This window comes from Panthera onca, chromosome B4 (assembly GCF_046562875.1).
Source record: "Panthera onca isolate mPanOnc1 chromosome B4, mPanOnc1 haplotype 2, whole genome shotgun sequence".
Classification (NCBI taxonomy): Eukaryota; Metazoa; Chordata; class Mammalia; order Carnivora; family Felidae; genus Panthera; species Panthera onca.
Genome location: NC_138345.1, coordinates 48,974,153 through 48,995,124, shown reverse-complemented (window position 1 = coordinate 48,995,124; position 20,972 = coordinate 48,974,153). Strand labels below are relative to the sequence as shown.

Below are 20,972 nucleotides of genomic sequence, written 5' to 3'. Positions count from 1 at the left end.
AGACTAAAAGAACCTTTGGACATTTTCCCTGGGAACATGAGTGTGTGCTATCAGTTTTGGCATGCATCTTACAGAATTCTATGATGGTGTTGTTCTTATTCAATCTTGAATTTGGTTTTTTTTAAGTTTATTTATTCATTTTGAGAGAGGCAGAGACAGTGTGACTGAGGAAGGGGGAGAGAGAAAGGAGAGAGAGAGAATCCCAATCAGGCTCAACATGGGGCTCGAACCCACAAAGCCGTGAGATCATGACCTCAGCTGAAACCAAGAGTCGAATTTTTGAACTAGTTTTTTAAGCTATCTGAAGACTTGGACCTATTACTTACTAGTTCTTAATTCATTACTATTCTGTAAGCTCAAACACATACAATGCTAATGTGTGCTTCAGTTAATTACATTTTAGGGGCTATTTAGAGTAATTGTTTCAACCAATAAGTCAGATAACTGACCTAAGCTAGGGAATGCTAACATGCTATCTGATGAAACACTTCATTCCTGTATATTGATATGATTGAGGGCTAGCGACAATTTTTGTAAGTAATTTCCCAAGGTCTTTAAATATTGATGGAAGCACCCAAACTTCCTGAAAATATACAATCTATAGTAAATAACCAGTTGTGACCTGAGTGCTCTCATGTGCCCAAATATTTATTTATACTGAAATTGTGAATGTTTGGGTACCTTCATTTCTAGAAAGGCTTTTGCAGAATGAAGCCCTGCTTCTTCTGTGCTCTCATAGTACTTTGTCGATGGAGTATTTCTCATGATGTCTATCAGCTGCATATGTGCTCCTTTCTAGACAGTCCTTCCCCCTGCCACCCACCCCCCCCCCCCCCCGAGCTGAGCACAGTTAATAGAACACATGGTGGTGCTCAAAAAATCTTACTTAACTGGACCGAAACAAAACATCTTTGCTGGGGTGCTTGGGTGGCTCCATCAGTTAAGCGTCTGACTCTTGATTTCGGCACAGGTCAAGATCTCTCAGTTCATGAGATCAAGCCCCGTGTTGGGCTCTGTGCTGGGCATGGATCCCGCTTGGGATTCTCTCTCTTTCTCTCTCTCTCTGCCCCTCTCCCGCTGGCAAGTTCACACGCTCTCCCTCTCTCAAAATAAATAAACACTAAAGAAAATCTTTGCCATGTTGTCCTCACAGTTTTACTTAATGATTCAATTAGGAATTTGATGTTAGACTTGGGAAATGGAACTGGTGGGCGGAGAGGAAGTAATAAGGGTAGGGAATGTAGGGAAATTTCCATAAAGGCAAATGGTGTTTCTTGTTTTCATTTTCTGGTTTCAGGCGGTTTTTATTTCTTCCCACTTCTGAGTGACGGCAATCCATTCCACAGCTCATGTCTTATTTTTTCTCCCTCATCCTCTGTCTTCCATACTTGAGATTTAGCGGGAAGAGACATTACAGTTTTTACTTTGCCCCCCCCCCCACCCCTGCCCTCAAAAAGCCACTGTAATGTTGGACAGGGCTGTATCATCTAAGCATTTTAGAACTTAAAAGAACACCTTCCGAATAATGTTTACTCAGCTCTTGTGAAGGTAGCGAAGTTAACTTTAGGAATCCCACAATGACTTCATGTAGTAGAAACTAATTAATTTGGTGCTTTGTGACACAGGAATGTTAGCTTAGATAGGTAACAGTTTGGCGAAGCCAGGAGGCTGCCCAACATATTTTGTGATTGGGAGTGAAAAAACAAACAAACAAACCCAAACCTCAAGCCTTCTTATCCAAGCAGACTTCAAGGGAAACTTGGAAGAAACAAATGTCTGTGGAGAGTGACGCTGAATACATTCAGTGCTGAAATATTAAGCTGCTACTATTCAACAGCTGTATGGAAGCCTGGTTCGTGGAAGAGAGGCCCTTTTTTTTTCTTTCAATCTCATTCATTGATTGAATTAACTTTTACATAGAATGTAAAATTCCACCACATGGTTTGAATGACTTATTGTGTCAAGTGTATATTTATGTGTATATCTTCAGGATTTGTGTACAATCTTTATGTTTTGCTTAGATTTTGCTGAAATCCCAAAGATTCCAAAGGATCCTATATCCTTAGGCTGTGGGATAAGGACAGGGCTGAATTATGAGACTCCCCGGCAACGCTGATAGAACGTTCCTATGTTTTCCATTGCTGTGCTAATTCTAAGACTACAATCAGGGGACAATTCACTTTTGAACATGTAAGTTAAGCTTTTGCCAGCCATTTTACCTTCAGCACATTATGGAAAGAGCTAGCTTGTGTGTGTGTGTCACAGTGAACATCTGAGGTGATGTTAGGGTATCATCTTGTCATTGCAAAATATTTTTTTAATAAAAGTGATAACACCCATCAAACATGCGGAATATATGCATACACAGCCATGCACATCTTTTAATCTTCTCTTTCACTTATATTAGGTAAGGTTCAAAATCCTGATGACTTCAAGGAGTTAAGACGCATACGTTCTTCATGGTTATGACATCTTGAAAAGCCAACCAGACTGGAATTCATTGCAAAGGAGAATACAAGTCATGGCAGAGACATGGGATTTATAATGGCCACAAACAAAAAAACAAGCAAACAAACTTCTACCTCCAACATAAACCCCAAACACTCTATATGTCCCCAATGTCATAAGCTCTACTTACTCTTTCATAGGTTAAGTGGAAATCATTCCCAAATCTTAAAAAGGTGTTTAGAGTTATATCATTCTCTGAATAAAGTGTGCAAAAACCATGAGTAAAGCCGAGCAGTTTAAATTAAATGTTGCTTCACCCTTAAAATGACAACTGTTGAGAATTTAGAGCAAGCAGATGAATACTTGAGTAGAGCATGAGGTGACTATGGCCTTAGAGAGAGAGAGAGAGAGAGAGAGTAGTAACAATGAATCCAGATGGAGCTAGTCTGAATGAAATGGTTTTCTCTGACTAGGAAACATGATCTGAGATGACTGTAGCCAGAAATCCTGGCAGAATACCATGTTGAGACTAAGCCACCTGGGCATTGGTGCTCTGCCCTGGTTTTTCTACCACCCTGGGACAGATTTGAGCAATACCATGAGCCAGAAAGAGTCCCTTGATTTCCACACAAACCGCTCATCCAGAGGATTTTACAAAATGATCAGGAACGTCTATTTCCATGAAGTTGGCAGTTTAAGGAAGAACCAGGGTATGTGTGAGGAAGGAGGCGGGGCAGGTGGCTCTGTTACTTCTAGAGTAGGTGAAATGTGAAGATGAACCATGTGGAGAGGATTAACAATGGCTATTTAGCAGGGAAAAATATCCACAAGTTACTAGATGAGGGGAAAAGTAGCAAACAGTAGGGAATTCGGGTGGCTTTGTGAGTACTGAGGTAGCTCTACCCGAAAAAAGCAAGGATCATGTATTTTACTTCTTTTATTTATCTGACACGGCACAAGCCAACGGCTGAAAGCATAGTTTATGTTCAGTCCATGTTCATTGGTTGATATGTGTGTGGTTTACTGAAAGTGACAGAGAGCTGGGGGTTCTATGTTTTGCCTTCTCTTCTCACATGGAGATAACCATTTCCAGTCTCAAGACCATTCTTCTAAAAACTACTGAACGGTTTTTTAAAAGCAACAAATAGGGGGCACCCGGGTGGCTCAGTTGGTTAGGCATCTGACTCTTGGTTTCGGCTCAGGTCCTAATCCCAGGGTCTTGAGATCAGGCCCCGTGTTGGCATCTGTGCTGGGCATGGAGCCTGCTTAAGGTTCTCTCTTCCTCCCTCTGCTCCTCTCCCCATTCTTTCTCTCTCTCTCTCTCAAAAAAAAAAAAAAAAAAAAAAAAAAAAAGATTTTTTTTTTTTTTTTAAATAACCAACAGATAAAACTACTGAATGGTTTCCCCCCCGCCCCCCAACTTGGGTCTAGTGCTATTTGACCAATACTGTAAGTAGCAGACCTTAAAGGGTTTGTTGGAGTTTGAAGATGCGTTTATTAAGGGGACCTATTAACAAAGGCATGCAAAAATGCATAGGCCTGATATAAGCTTAAAAACCAAACTGTGGGAAAGTCAGAATTAAGTAGAGAAATTTATAGGGTAGCATATGCAGCTTTCTTTCTTTTGTTTTAATTGAGATCTGTGGAGGGTACTTTAAGGGTATTGACTACAACTGGTCTGATGATAGGTAGAATATTTGAGAATGATTAATAGATGTTGAGTAAAAATTGATGCATATGTTGAAGGTCAAAATGGAATTTATACACACTATTTGTACCTAAATGCTATCTGATGTCAAATACTTAAAATATTGTGTTGGGTATAGTGAAGCCCTATACTAAAAACTGTTATTAAAACCAACTTAGAGGGGCCCCCAGGTGGCTCAGTTGGTTAAGTGTCCAACTCTTCATTTTGCCTCAGGTTGTGAGATCTGATCTCTTATGGTTGTGAGATCGAGCACCGAGTTGGGTTCCACACTGGGTGAGAAGTCTGCTTAAGATTCTCTCTCTCTCTTCCTCTGCCCATCCCCTGCTTGCGTGCATGAGCACACACACGCGTGCACATTTTTTTCCTCTCTCAAAATAAATAAATAAATAAATAAATAAATAAATAAATAAATAAATAAAACAACCAAGTTAGAATAACAACAAATGGTCCTCATCATCCAGAACATTCCTCTGATTTCCTTACTTAACACATCATGTCTAGTGTACTTCAACAGCTTTCCTCTAGTCTCTCTTTTAAAAAAAAGAAAAATGCAAATTCTGGTATAAACAATCTCTACTGTGAGGAAGTCCTTTTTTGTATTTCTTCCATTGCAACTCAAAATCCTAACCTTGCTAGCTGTATTTATTCTGTCCTTGGAGAAACTGAAGAACATTTAGTCAATTGTCTTTTTGAATACATAACTCTACAGATTGCTTTTCGCCTTTTACTCTTTCCCTATTCCCCCTGCCCATGCACCATTTTTCCAGTTCATGAACTATTTTTATTGCTTTTTTCTGAGTCCTTCTGAAGTTGTCCAGATACCTGGATCTGCCTGTACATAATGTAGTACCTAAACACCATGGATATCTCAGGACAATGATTTTTGGTTTTGGTCAGGAAACCACTACCTTTCTTTTCCTGTGGCTCAGGAAAGGGAATAGATCCTTCTAGATATGTTAGCCTGAGATTTCAAGATGATGATGATGATGATGATGATGATTATATTTTATAAAAACTGAAAAAATACTCTTTTGAGATTTGATTATTAAAAATATTTAAAAGTTAAGAAAATAAGAATTTAAAGGAAGCTTATTTTTACAGAGGAAAGAATAGATTTCGGAGAAACCTGGATTTGGAACCTGGATATTTTAGATGGTAGTATGATAAGATAATCTCCTTAAGAGATTCTTTGGCATATTTCTAAGATGGGGCTGATAATATCCTCTGCAGAGTTGTGGGGACAATTAAATAAGATAATTATACAAAGAGGCTTGCAAATAGCCAGTTGTTCAATATTCACTGAGTTAGCATTAACTACGAAAACACTGAGACCCCAAACACAGTACAGTATTCTTGGCTCTCTACCTTCATGCATTTCTTCGTTGTTGGAAACAGAGTTCTCTAATGGATGGAGATGGTAAGGAAAATGAGAAGCATCATTTACTAAGGTAAGAAGCCAATGCATCGACTGAATGAAGAAACAAATGACTAATAATAAATGGAAGAAAAGCTTGCCAAGAAAATCCCAAGAAGAAAATTTTAAGTGGGAAACCAATATACGTATAGGCCATCTTGGTGCCATTAACTACTTTAATCCATTTCAAGACAGGAGTCATAATTTCAGATGCTGCCAAACACATAAAATAATTAAAAAGAATTTTTCCTTTTTGTTTTACTTCTGGAGGGCTAACTTTATAGACTTTGTGTTAGGTAAACAGTAAAAAAAAATCACTTACCAAGGATTAATATAAAATGCCAAAAGATAATCAGTCCAAAGACATGAGGGTAGCAGGGTTAAGAAAGCAAATATACTCCTACGCCTGTGAGCATTAATAGATAACAGATGTAAAGATGAAAAAGTGGCAAGAGTTAGTAGCATAAACTGTGAACAGATATCAGTAAATTACCTACGAAGATCAATTAAAATGACAAGCATCTTAATTATGATTAAATATTATTCCATTCCGTGAAACTTAAATGTGTGGGCTTAAGTGCTATCATATTGCCAAAATCAGTTTGATTCACACACATCCATATTGTAATCAGATATATTTCTTTCAACTTCTGTTGTGTCAATTAGTCTGCTATTAGGTGATTACATTTTACATCAGTTAAATGAGACTCTTCAATGCCTCATTAGCTAGCTCCGGTCTTATTCTTGGGTATTATTACCCTTGCAATGCTTAAACCTCTTTTAAGGAGCCATGATAACATCATTTGATAGCTAACAGCAGCTCGTGGGAGGAAATATAAACCGTCAATTTGTGCGTATACTGATTTTGACAAAGACTCCAAGCTTCTGGGACACATTCTTACAAAGCTGCACCCCTAGGTATGACTTTCTATATTATTTTTAGTTTATAGTAATACCTTCTTTCTGAAAAATAACCCTTAAAACAGAGCTATGGTATGACACTCAGGTATCATTTTTCAAGACAAGGAGCTCAGCAAACTGCCTGTTCTGGAATCTGACTGATACTCAGCTGAGGGGGAGCAAAATTATTTCATTTTACTTTTAACTTCTCATTCAGACTGATTTTAAAAAGTGTGTTTTGAATCCAATTTCAGGTATTCAAACCACCTGCAAAATAGAACATTCATTAATGTGGATTTTAAACTGCCCGATGGCTGCATCTATAACTATTCTGAGAATTAGTGGGGGGAAATGGCATCACCTTGTCACTCTAGTTACTACAAATTCCCACTGAGATATCTATTTTGTCAGCCAGGAAATGCTGGTGTGCTGGCAAACTATCTTTGCCAAGAGCTGGTGGAGAATTTTCTAGATTTTCTAGAAAGGTCCTGAAGTGAATTCTTTTTTTGCCTCAGCTCTCCTATAACTGGTCTCTCATATTCTATCCATTGTGAGTGATTGTGTAGTTAGTCAATTACATAGGTGTCCTGAGTCGCCAAGTGTAACTGGGCCAATTTCTACATGGGCTGCTCGTCACTGCTTTGTGACTGAGGCTTTTTAAAGGGTGAGCCAGACCAGAAACACGCATCAGTGAATTAGTTTCTTAATCTTGGCAAGAGTGTTAATGTATTCGGACAAACCTAGAAATGTTTACTAACTTTTCACCATCGAGGGGTTATGGGTTCTTTTTCTTCATAGTTAGCAAAAATCCATTCAGGCTAAAATTTAAAAATAGCACGACATATTGTCTTGTTAAAAAGAATCCTATCTCAACTAGACTTTCAACTGCTAGATGCCCACTCAGGGAAACAGAATTTATATTTCAGTTAAAGCCCTCCCTCTTTCATTGATTCCGTAAAGTTTCTAGTCTCACCTAACTATTTCTTTAAGATCACCATTTTGGGGGATTTGGAAAACAAGAAAAAAACCTAAGATCTCTTAAGAGGATTAACATGAAATGTATACATTTAAATAAATGTGCTTTGCATGGTCACTTGCAAAAGAAACAAAGTAGATCCTGTAAGCAGTGCTGGCTCCATTTTAAATGGTTACTTCATTAGCAATTTTGTTAGGCATCCATTGCAGTGGAGAGGATCGTTAATTCTCATCTATCACTGTTAAAGTATAATGTCAAGCAATTTAATCTCTTGACAATGCTTTCTTAATTCTGAAAATACCTCCTCCCTCCAGGTCCTTAATATGCCAGCAGGCGGAAAAAAATGAGGCCATGTTTTCCTATGGGACTTTACTTGCCCTTGAGATTTATTTACCTGTAAGTGTAACAGTTGAGAGCCCTGGGCTGTACGCGTCTACTTGACTTTTGAACAAAAGGTGGTGGCTCACATTCCTGGGCACTGAAGTGTCAGTTTGAGATAGAGATGCTGCTCTGTCACATGCTGCTTCTGTGGGGTCTGTCCTGTGCCTTCGGCTGCCACCTGTTCAATGTGGGTCTTGCACTTACGCCCTTCCTTAGCTATGGGCTACATTCATGACTGCGTTAGTCCTTTGATTAATATAGTAAATACTGAGCAGACTAAGACATTTTCTCTACTTTGTGACTACAGTAAACTCATATGAACTTAATGTAGTTGGTGAAGAAAATCTAACCTTCAAAGTCCACTATCACCGAAATTGTGAAAGGATAATCAGACAAAACCATTTATCTGCAAAAGATAGTAAAATAAAGTTGGAGGCACACACAGCATAGATAAGCTGTCTGGAGGCTTATTCCAAAATAATGCTCACCAATTGTATGGAAGCTTTCCATCCCTCTCCAAAGATGCAAAATTGACAAAAGTTCCTGCTCCACATTCCCTGTTTGGAAGGAACCACAAAATTAGGTTACTGGTTGACAGAGCACTCTTTTACCTTGATATAATAGAGAGCCTTTACTGGTTTATCATCACAGCATTAAATTTATAAAGGGGGAGGCGCCTGGGTGGCTCATTTGATTAAGCATCCAGCTGTTAATTTTGGCTCAGATCATGATCTCACAGTTCACTTCATGAGATAGAGCCCCATGTCGGGCTCCATACTGACAGCACAGAGTCTGCTTGGGATTCTCTCTCTCCCTCTCTCTCTGCAACCCCTTTCCTCCCCATGCTCACTCTCTCTCTCCAAAATAAAAAAAAAAAAAAAAAACTTAAAAAACATCTAAGTTCCATGTACTTCTCTTTCACATGCAATGCAAAATAGAAAGATAAAATAATTTTTCATAAGGTTGCACATGCCCAAGTCATTTGAAGCCAAAAGTATTTGTTTTCAATCCTTTCCAAAAGGCATTCATGATCCTAGCTTAAATCTTTCTCTCTCTTTTTTTTTTTTTAGTGTTTACTTATTTATTTAGAGAGGGAGTGAGCATAAACAGGGAGAGAGGGAGAGAGAGAAAATCCCAAGTAGGCTCTGTGTTGTCAGCGTGGAGCCTGATGTGTAACTCGATCTCATGAACCATGAGATCATGACCTGAGCTGAAATCAAGAGTCAGATGCTTAATCGACTGAGCCACCCAGGCACCCCAATCCTAACATAAAGCTTTGAACTGTTTGGGGCATAATATTTTTTACAAAGCCTCCTAGACCGAGGGTTTTCTGTTTTCAGCACATATTCTTTGTGGGGTTTTGTTTTTATAGCATTTAAATTTCCTCTCTAAAATGATGGTGGATCAAGTTGGATTTTTTTTCCTCCAAAAATTTCTCCTCACGTTGGGATGTCCATGTGATGTATCAATTGAGATAAGAGTATAAAAAGTGATACGTATTGAAATAGATTGGCTTATGCAGTGCCTCTTGTCCAGAATGTTGCTTATTAATCTGTCAGTAGAAAATACTGCTAAAGTTGTTGTAAAGTTTTTTTCCCCAGAAGCGGAGGTAAAAAGTAAACATATTCTCATGCCTTCTCCACCTTTGCCTAATGTCAATGGATAAACAACACAGCTTACTGGGCTCATGCATCTCATTTTCCCCCCTATATGAAATTGATTGACTTATTCAGAACTGAAGAAGGGATTTTGAAATTACTGGCACACGTACTAATCACTTTAGTTACCTGCCTGCTCTTATTACAGTGTTCTAAAAACATTTTTCTTCTCTTTTTTTAAAAAAAATTTTTTTTTAAGTTTATTTATTTATTTTGTGTGTGTGTGAGTGAGAGAGAGAGAGCAGGGGAGGGGCAGAGAGAGAGGGAAAGAGAGGATCCCAAGCAGACTCTCAGCTGTCAGCACAGAGCCAGATGAGAGGCTTGAACTCACAAACCGTGAGATCATGACCTGAGCCAAAACTGAGTCTGACACTCAACCGACTGAGCCACCCAGGTGCCTGGAACATTTTTCTTCTTTGAAAAGTACACTAATATATTGTTATATCACATTGTGCTATAAATTACACACCATCAATTAATTTTCCTATGTCAATTTCCTATATATAGGATTTACTTTACCTTATAATTCAAAGGTTCTTTCTCTAGGGGTTAAGGATAGAATTTAGGGCTCTAGAACATAGTGGGGGAAAAGTACATCTTTAATTTCACCACCTCTAAATTTCTAACTGAAATTCAGCAATTCCTTCAACTATTAGAGTAGGCAACAAGCCACAATAATATCATCAGTACTGATGAGATGAGATCGCTAAACCATAGAAACTGCAGACATATTTCCATAATGAACCTGCTGCAGATATTGAAATATTGTTCATATTCATCACTCTGATGAAATTATGAGAGTTATTGGACATCTTACGCAATATTATCGTACTATATATTATCTAATATATTTATAAAAAAGCATGTAAAGCATTTTTAAAAATAGTCTGATGACCATATTTTAATATAATTAATTTCTTTTTAATCCTATGTATTTCATTGTATGCACTTAAAAAGAAAGCATTATTCTTGGAAGAGATCCACAGGCTTAATCAGACTGCCAGAAAAGATCGCAGCACAAAAAAAATGTTAAGAATCTCTGCTCTAATGACCAGCTGGCTGAAGTAGATCCACTTCTAAATATCTTGCTGGGTGCACCACAACGAATGCTCCTGTGATAGTATTCTCAGAAATGCCACTAAGTCCATTACTATGCCTATCCCCACCCCCACCACTGTTACTATTACGAGCTAACGTTTGTTTCATGCTTCCCAATGATTGCATTATTGCTCCTAACCATCCACTCACCTAGGGGCTGTTCCCTTATCTTCTTGAAATACATTCTTTCCCCTGCTTGCAGGCCACGCAATCTCTTATTTTTTCTCGTACTCCGCTGGGTGCCTCTTACCAGTCTCCTTTGCTCCTATCTTTTTATTCTTCCCTGAAAATCTTGATATTAGATTGTTCTGGTCCTTAATCCAGGACCCTCTTCTCTAATTTACACGCACTCCCTCCAGTAAATGAGAATTTCATCCAGCTTTATATAGCTTTAATACTGTTTATATGCTAGCAACTCCCAAAGTTATATCCTTAATCCAGACTTCGCTCCTGAACACCAGACCTTTGTGTTCAACTCCCACTCCACACCTGCACTTGCAATCATCTTAAATGTAACATTTCCAAAACCAAAGTCTTGATGTTCCTCCAACTCTGAAATCCTCATCTGGAATCCCATTTCAGTTGGTGGTGACTCCATCCTTTCCAGTTGCTAGGACCAAAAACCTTAGAGTCATCTTTGACCCTTATTCATTTCCATTTCACGTGCAATTTGTTAGCCAATCCCCTTAGCTAATGACTCTGTTTTCAAAATATATCCAGAATCTGATCATTTCTTCCTACCTTTATTGCTGCTACCCTGGACTAAACTATTACCATCTCTTGCCTGGATTACTGGAATAGATCCCCAAGTTAATATGCCTGCTTTTGTCTCAACAGATTGTTTTCTTAAAAAATTTTTTTTTAACATTTACTCATTTTTAAGAGACAGAGAGAGACAGAGCACGAGTAGGGGAGGGCAGAGAGAGAGGGAGACACAGAATCTGAAGCAGGCTCCAGGCTCTGAGGTGTCAGCACAAAGCCTGATGCGGGGCTTGAACCCACGAACCGTGAGATCATGACCTGAGGCAAAGTCGGACGCTTAACCAACAGAGTCACCCAGGTGCCCCTCAATACAGATTGTTTTCTAATGTAAGGCAGCTCTTCTGCCCCAAGTCCTGAACTCAGAATAAAAACATAAGTCTGTCCTTTACTCAGGATAAAAGTATAAGTCTTCACAATGGCTTACAAAGCTCTACATGATCTGACATCATCTCCTGCTAAACCTTCCTTCATTTCCTCTGCTTTAGCTGCACTAACCTTCCTACTACTCTCTGAACATGTTCCTGCCTCAGGACCTTTGCACTGGCTGTTTCCTCTACTCTTCCCCTAGAAAACACATGACTAACTCCCACATATCCTTCAAACTGTTTCTCAAATATCGTTTCAGTGAGACTCACCCACCTCCCAGAGATCTTCTACACATACTCCTTATGCCTGTACTGCTAATTTCCCTTACTCTGCTCTATTATTTTTCTCTTATTGTCTGCTCACATGCCATGTAATCTTTTTACTTTTATTGATATTATTTATTATCTACCTCCTCCACTAGAATATGAGCTCCATGAAGGCAGAAATTCTCATCTGCTTTCCCAAGCATCTGGAGAGTCTGACACATAGCAGGTGTCCATTAATATGTGTTAATGAATAAATGAAATTTCAGTGAACCGCACAAGGTGACATAGATTGTAAATTAAGATTCGATCCCAAGGAGTGTAATTTCAGAGCTCTCTACTCTAGCCACAATGTGGTACCACCTTCTTCCCTATCCTTCTAAGATTTGTTTAAATGACAACATTCAAAAAGTTTGATATTTATATTTAGACTAATCTCTTTTATCTATGTTAATAGAAGCTCATATTTATCTCCTTTCTGGGGCAGGTCAGTTTATACCTTTAAATGCATTTATTTATTTATTTCTTTATTTTCTTAAAAAATTTTTTTAATGTTTATTTTATTCTTGAGAGAGAGAGAGAGAGAGAGCGCAAGTGGGAAAGGGGCAGAGAGTGAGAGAGAGACACAGAATCTGAAGCAGGCTCCAGGCTCCAAGCTGTCAACACAGAGCCCGATGCAGTGTTCGAATTCATGAACCCTGAGATCATGACCTGAGCAGGAGTCAGATGCTTAACTGACTCAGCCACCCAGGAGCCCCAAATATATTTATTTAGGTACATATCTCCACCTATATTCTAAGTGCTTAGTGGACAGCTTACATGTCTGATTTTTATTTAATTGTGCCATACAAGACACCGATTAAATCATTATTGGATGGATACATTTAGCTATGAATAGGTAAATGATAGAATTCTGAGAAAGAAAAAGGATGTTGATTGGCAGTTCAGCAGGGTCCTATTGGGTAAATATAAATTTGAATCAAATTTCCCAAACCCTGTAGTACTCAACTAAACAACAGTTCTTAAGAGAATTGATGGATTGTTCTGATAATATAGGGCACCACCGAAAGTACTTGAGAATGTGCTCTGATGAGAAACGCATCAGTGGTCAAAGGAATAGGGAATCACCAAAGTCATAAATCAAAAGTCTTTTTCGGCTGCAAGAAAAATGAAAACTGCCTGCAAGTCTGAGTAGTAGGAACAAAACTGAGAGGGGGCCTTGAATGGACCTGATCATAGACTCTGCAAATGTTTTCTAAGACAGTTTTGGCAGAATTGATGAAGAGAGGGATGTTTTTCTTTCTTGTGGTCTCTCCATATATTAACTCCTTTCATTAATCATACTAAGTAGCCATAGATTTTTATTTGACTCCAAAATACGTTCGAAAATATCCAAATGTCATTAATAGATCCCTTTGTATGGGTTTCTTAAAATGACAAGATTGAGAGTAGGAGATCTGGATTTGTATAAACAATCCTTTGCTTTGCCATTTCCACTGTGATGTTTTCTTGTTAGTATTATTATTATCTTTTAATGTCTATTTATTAATTTTGAAAGAGAGAGCAAGAGGGGGAAGGGCAGAGAGAGAGGGGGAGAGAGAATCCCAAGCAGGCTCTGCGTTGTCAGTGCAGAGCCTGACGTGGGGCTCCAACCCATGAACCATGAGATCATGACCTGAGCTGAAATCAAGAGTCAGACGCTCAACTGACTAAGCCACCCAGGCGCCCCCATCATGATGCTTTCTAAACTAATATTTAAAAGTCTACCTAGAAAACACACACAATAGACACTGAAAACTGAAATGAAACTTATCGCTAATAAAATTTAGGTCTGCAAAAGTATACACGTATGAAAATTAAAATACTTTAAAGGCCGTGGGTAAAAGATTAACCAAACTTAACTTACCTTGCCATCTGCAGGTGTTTTTTCCTAAGAATTATAAGGGTCACGAGCAGCAGTCCAATTAACAGTGTGCTGAGGATGGCCAGCACGGAGATGACCACCACGTTGGGGTTCATCTCTGTCACTAAAGAGAAAAGCCATGCATTTTCATTACAAACTTCCATTACACAAAGCTAACAGAACCACTCATCGTTTTCCATTGATTTTTAACACCATGGAACTCATGATGTTGAAAACAAGAGCAACAATGGCGTTTCTCCAAGCCGACAATGACCTCCTCCTGGTCAAATAGAATCTAGCAAAGCAGTTTGATAAGCGGTGTTCAGGTACCTAGAGGAATTGAGTCCATCTCCAAAGCTTCTGTTCAGAATGTTCTTACAAAGGGAAATTATAAACTGTGAATAGTGCCTGTACCATCGTTTAAATTCTTTTGAAAATCAAAATATCTAGAGGTCATCATCATGCGTTATTATTGCTTAACATTTTCAGAAGCTTGGAGAGGGGCAGGTTTTTGCGTTATGCCTATGACGTTAAAGGCAGAAAGCACAACTGTATATTGCACTCGCAACTAATAACGTATGTGAAAAAGGCATTAGCAAGCTACCATCTGCTGCAACACTTAACACATCACTAGAAGCAGGCATTCTGATGATCAGTAGCCATATGTTGAGAGGTTTCCCATCTGCACAACTCTAGAGATGAAACCGATTATTAAGTCGTGGGGCCCTTAAGAACAGGGGCTGTGTCCCTCGCATATACTTTACATAAGGGCTGCTATGGCACTGCGCGTTGCCTAGTTCATCACACTACAGGGAACAGCCAGATATTAACAATGGGGACTACGTGTCACATGTTTTTATGAAATTCGTTACGGTGGACCCAAGAGGAAAGACTGCTCCCATCCTCAGCATTGATCATAAAATCACACAACCGGCCACCACATTCAATCCATAAACCTTTGTGTATTTGCCACTTCCCATTTGGGCCAGCTTGATTCCTGTTCACAGGCAGAGTAACTGAACACAAAGAACATTAGACTCATGGTCAGGAGACCTTTTTCAGGTTCATTTGACTACTAACTGTCATGTGGAGAAGCTATTTTATCTGTCTCTCTGGGTCTCGTTTTCCTTACTTGTAAATAAGCTTAATAGTATCACCTGTTTCTGGGGTTGCTGTAGCAATGACAGGGAATAGTAAGCATGAAGAGACACAGAATGGTGGAAAGGACACAGAAGTGACAGACCATTAATATACTTTTCAGGTCCACTTTTGTCCTCTTTTCTGGAAAAATAAAAATTCAAAACAGAAAACAAACAACTATATGATGAATGCTACAGAAATGAAAATGAACCCAGTAAAGGGATCTTGTGACAGTGAAAGGTTGTATTACAGGAGGTTTCATTGAGGGTCTCAGGTTGCAGAATCACACTCCAACAAACAGGGGAGCAACACGTTTAATAGAACTCAGAAGGGGAAAAGGAAAACTCCCTTATTCTAGACCTTTCATTAATTTCTATTTCCCTACTTATAGTTTGGCTTCACTGGAAACTCGCCTGCTCTGACCCAGTAATTTAGCATTGTCACCGCATGGTCAGTGACGGCTAAGGGCCGAGGGACAACAGATGAGCCCTAATCGATCAGGGCACTGTGACCACCGCTGGACAGGAGGATGACGATGGAGGAGTTGATGGTGGCAGCTATCACTCACACTACGTGTGCAAAGCTTTACGTATTTCATTTCTAGGCTTCAAAACAGCTCAATAAGGTACACATATTATGATTCCACTTTCGCAGATGAAAACACAGAGGCTCAGAGATAGTAAATATCTTTCCCTAAATCACATAGCTGGTAAGGGCAGGTACGTGCTCCCTGACCCCGCAGCCTGGAATGTTTCAGTGGAGCATGGATCTATTAGAAGTACAGAGTACATATATTTGAAAAGAAAATGTGAGGAAAATCTAAAAAGATAAAACTTCTGGGGGTGCCTGGGTGGCGCAGTCTGTTAAGCGTCAAACTTGATCTCAGCTGAGGTCATGATCTCACAGTTTGTGAGTTCGAGCCCCGCATCAGGCTCTGTGCTGATGGCATGGAGCCTGCTTGGGATTCTGTCTCTCCTCCTCTCTGCCCCTCCCCTGCTTGTGCACTCTCGCTCTCTCTTTCAAAATAAATAAATAAACTTAAAAAAATAATACAAAGATAAAACTTTCAAAGACACCAGATTCCACGAATGCCAGGAATTACCCATTGTTGAGACAGCTATGAATGTGGGGACACTGGGGCTGTCGTGGCTGAAGCTGGTGACACTACAGTTGTAGGCAGTGGCAGGAAGGAGGCTGGAGATGGTCACAACGTGAGAGGAAACAGAAATCGGTTCCTGGAGATGCAGAACATAAGATCAATGTTATATTATCTCCACCTGTTTTGTTTTTTAAACTATTTTTCAGAGCTGAGTGGGTAATATATAAACAGTAAAGAAATTAAAAGATGCGAAAGGATAGCAATGAAAAATAAGCTTCCTTATTTCACTACTTCTTATCTACCGAGATCTCTTCCACAGATGGAGCCGTTGTTGTCAGGCATGTTTTTTTTTCTTTCCCATCTATATTTTATGGAGGTAAAAACATAAGATACAGCTAAACAAAAGTGATAATGTAGTTCACACATCATGCTGCTTACTCTTTACCTTGATTATCAGTATATTTCGGTGCTTTGCTCATGTCAGCACAGGTAAAGCTGTTTTATTCTTCTCAAGGGCTTTGTAGAAATTCATGGAAAGGGACACACTTTATTTAACCAGTCCCCTACTGAGGAATGTTTACATTGTCCCTGATTTTTTGCAATTACAAACAATGCCACAGTGAACATAATTTTACATTATGGGAACAAACATATATGTACACACACTCAATATATGTATGTGTGTATGCACGTGTACACATACACCTTCGTACACAAAACCTGCATGTGTGTAGATGTGTGAATGTGCATATACATATATATATATACTCATGTTCCCAACAGTTGAATGCTGGGTCAAAAAATTGTGTAGTTTTCATTTGGAAAGCTATTGACATACTGTCTTCTACAGACATGTTCCATGTTATCCTGCCACTGTCAATGTGGGACAACACCTGTTCCCATTTACTCCTTCCAATCCAATGTGTCCGCAAACTCTGAGTTTTTCCAACCATATTGGTGGAAATTATACCTCATTGTAGATTTATTTTGCATTTCTTTTACCATAAATGAACTTGATCATCTTTTCCTATGTTTAAGAATCTTTTGGGGCGCCTGGGCGGCTCAGGTGGTTAAGTGTCCGGCTTCGGCTCAGGTCATGATCTCACGATTCATGGGTTCGAGCCCCACGTCAGGCTCTGTGCTGACAGCTGGGAGCCCGGAGCCTGCTTTGGATTCTGTGTCTCCCTCTCTCTCTGCCCCTCCCCTGCTCGCTCTCTCTTTCTTTCTGTCTCTCTCAAAACTAAATAAACATTAAAAAATGTTTTTAAAAAAGAATCTTTTGTGTTTATTTTCTATGATATATTTGTTTTGGGTTGTTGGTCTTCTACTAAAGACATTACCCCCTTTGTCTGCATTCTCAGCTTTTAAACAGCAGCCACCAAAAGCATAGCAACTTTGAGTTCTCAAAAACATTTGATATTAACCTATTCTTGAGTAGAACAGATTGTTAATTTGTTGGGCCAGTGGTTGGACCAGTGACAAGTACCACAGTACAATATAAAAAGATGAGCCAGCATAACATTCTTTTTCAAAACAGGGATCTGAAACACTCCTGCCTAAAGAGATGACAGCCATCAGCACTTATTTCCAACCCCACCTCTTTTATTGTCCTATAAAAGAATGATTCTAAGGAAAGGCTCAATTGTAATAAGCAGCTACATAACCATTGTTTTCTTGAGGAAAGATGTTACTATAGCCGCAGAGAAGAAAATCCACTACTGACAAAGCAGTTATTTCCAAAAAGGATTCTTTGAATAGAAAAAGAGATTAGCTGTTCAGTATAGATCAAAAAGAGATAAGTTTGTAGAAGAGAGTATCAAAAGGGGAAAGAAATCAAAGCAAATTATCTTAACATTCTGTATGAAAAGATTCCCACTCCCAGAAATCCTTTCTTCTTTTCAATCTCATGAACTGCATTATTTAAAAAGCATCAATTATTCATGTTCATAGAATTAGTCTCTACCCTGCATTTTGTGACATCCTTCACACACTTGACCTTTTCCTTCCACGTCTGACTGTAAAAAATTGTTTTCTTGTGGCTTTGTTACCCTGGGAGCTCCCGGTTCATCTCCCTCCTTCCCTTCCTTTTGACCTGGTGAATAACTCAGGAGTCATTCTACCTGCTGTTTGTGATTCTAAAGCCTTCACAATCACCTCTCTCAGCCTTCATTTTCCCAAGCAAAATTGTCCTCCTTACTGACTAGAAATAGTCCCTTCTTTAAATTCTCTAAGGAGAATGGATCTCTCTATGGCACTTGAGTTTTACTTTAATTATTTCTAGACTGACGTAATATCCATAACTACATGAAAAAAAATTTAAAGGCCAGTATTGATTCTACCATTTGTATCACACATAGTGCCTTTCACATAACGGGCAATCAGTTCATATTTGTTAAACTATATTTTATATGGCAGTGTCTATACCTTTGGTCGATTTAATGGCAATAGGAAAAATGAACCCTTTTAAGTCCTCAGGACCCAGGGTAACTAAGAACTAGGGACAAAAGCTAATGCAAAGAGGAAAATAAACTTTGCAATTTGACAAATTGGTTCTTACATTTTAGGCTTATTCTAAGCACACTGTTAATTTCTATTACTGAAACACAAAAGCGCAAATGAACAATTTTCATTTTCTATAGTTTAAACAAATAAAGGACTTGACTTCATTCAGATAATTAGCCTTAATCAAAATCAACTCAGAAAAGAAAAAGCAAAATGTACAGTACCTGGAGTTTGGTTTCTTGACTAGAGCCAACTTGTTGACAAAAGACTTCAAAGAAATCAGCTACTCCCTCTTCCACCCACAGCAAAGTCACTGAAGTCTGGGTTTTATTCACGGCAAAGAGTGATTTTGGAGGAGCTGGTTCTGAGCAAAGATAGAGTTTTAAAATTTTATTTTAATTTAATATATCCTTTCTTCTTTCACTGATTGGCAGGATAAAATAAGCCAAAAACAAAAACCAAAACCAAATACAGGCAGTTGAGAGCACCATCAAAATTTTATATTGCTTTTGAAATATGTCCTTTCACCAAGATGGTGGTCACCTAACTTAGAAGGCAGAGGATTTGGCCTTTTTCTCCCCCTTTCATTTTATACTTCTCTTTTTGGAGCACTTCTGTTTTCTACTTCAGCTTTATTATATACATAATCTATTAATAGTTTTTATGTCATCTGCATTGGAGCTAGCACTGCCCTGATAATACAGACTTTCTGTAGGAGACACAAAAATCTGCACTTCAATGGCTGAGAAAAATGAAAGTGGTTTGCTGCCTTCTAATGCAGACATTCAGTCTGGTCCTTAGCCAAAAACCTGCTGGAGACTACCTGGAATCATTTTGTCAGAAGAATGGCTTCTTGAAAATGTAGTCGAAATTAAGAGGGGTAGAGTTAAGTACATATGATTTTTTTTTTAAAGAAAAGGATTATGGAAGGGGACTGGATGGTTAATAAAATGTTAGAGGACTGATTTCTTTATCTCTTTTAGACACTTCATCTTGATCAATAAATTAATCCATTAGTCAAGGAAACTATTCCCCTTCATCCTCATTTCCAGTAACTGAGTCACTGGATTTGTTGGCTTGAGACCAAACCCCTGCCTGTTCCTCAGTTTTAGGAAGTGATCTTGCTGTCTTGATCCCCCATTCTTGAGTCTCTCCTACTCTCCTCTCCGTGCCCTATCATTTGGGTGTTGCCTTTCCCTTGAATTCCTCCAGTACGCAAAGTGCTATGCCTGAACCCCAGTGCTTATGCCAGAGTCCCTGTTACCCCCTGTCAGACCTCCTTGACATTGCTTGTTTGACATATCACATATCTTGCTGTTAGGTTCATGAAACATCATACTCCGACCACCTGCATGTCCCTGTTAGACAACTACCCAAACTGTTTGCTTGTTACTTGGATTTCTTTTTATTATTTGTCCCATGCCCCCAAGTCTGTCCTCTAGCTCCTGGCTTTTAATAGTGCTTGAAGAAGCTCTTGAAGGCCATTTCACTCCTTCGACATATACATTATCTTTGTGGGGGAAGGTTTAGACCTTCGTTCTAGAATACCATCCTCATGGCCCTATTCAGAACCAGGAAGTATGTCAGAACCATTCCTCTCATGGTTTATCCCAGACAACTTAAATTTGTGTGCAACTAAAAAGAAGCATTTTTCTTTCTAGAGCCAATTGACGAGGTTAGGCAGAAGAGCTGAAGGAGGAAAGGGAGGGGGTTAGTCTCGGGCAGGTTTGATTCACAACAGATGTCAGGACCCCTTTCTCATTTGCAATGAATTATCCACTTGATGAAACATAGCGGTCAGCTTCCACTTCTCACATCCTTTATAACTGTCCCTGCCAATAGGTATGAGTCAGAGAATAGGTCCTCTGACTCTCATAGAACTTGAATCTTTGGAGAAAAGTGAGGGTTGTCTGGGGGCAGAGATGGATGATTTTTGGGCTGAACCTTGGTTATGTCTCTTTTAAAATCCACAAGACAGAATTTCTCCTCAGAGTGCCTCTTAAACTGATTAGGTTCCCTAGGACATTATGTCTTGTTTTTTGTTTTTGTTTTTGTTTTTGTTTTCCCCTGATGGGTAGAAAAAAATCAGTTTAGCTATCCAACAAGAATACCGCCCAGGTCTCGATTTCCAGATCCAACTTTTTACACGTGTATTTCCAATCACCTATCATTCTTGCTTACTCAAATACTTCACTATTGCCTTAACCTCCATAGGGTCAAAATAGACCTTGAGTCTTCCGCCTTCCCGAAATCAATCTGCTTTCCAACCACTGATACTCTGACGAGCAACACCATTCTCTCAATTGACGAGGCTCTCCTCTGGTTTCTCAGTCCCTGATAGCATATCTTCAAAT

At 39.0% G+C, this 20,972-nt stretch overlaps 1 protein-coding gene across 2 annotated transcripts in view; it reads right to left on the bottom strand.

Moving 5' to 3' along the window:
• Window positions 1–20,972, bottom strand: part of PTPRO (protein tyrosine phosphatase receptor type O) — a 239,019-nt gene that overhangs the window by 31,853 nt on the left and 186,194 nt on the right. Inside the window, exons 13-17 of one of the 2 annotated variants that reach the window (XM_078450066.2) lie at window positions 18,843–18,982; window positions 16,120–16,252; window positions 13,881–14,001; window positions 8,316–8,384; window positions 5,893–5,976 (exon numbers count right to left, since the gene is read on the bottom strand). In XM_078450066.2, coding sequence (XP_078306192.2) covers window positions 5,893–5,976; window positions 8,316–8,384; window positions 13,881–14,001; window positions 16,120–16,252; window positions 18,843–18,982 — 547 coding nt within the window. The remainder of the gene's footprint in view (window positions 1–5,892; window positions 5,977–8,315; window positions 8,385–13,880; window positions 14,002–16,119; window positions 16,253–18,842; window positions 18,983–20,972) is intronic. The other variant, XM_078450067.2, reaches the window with a different exon arrangement.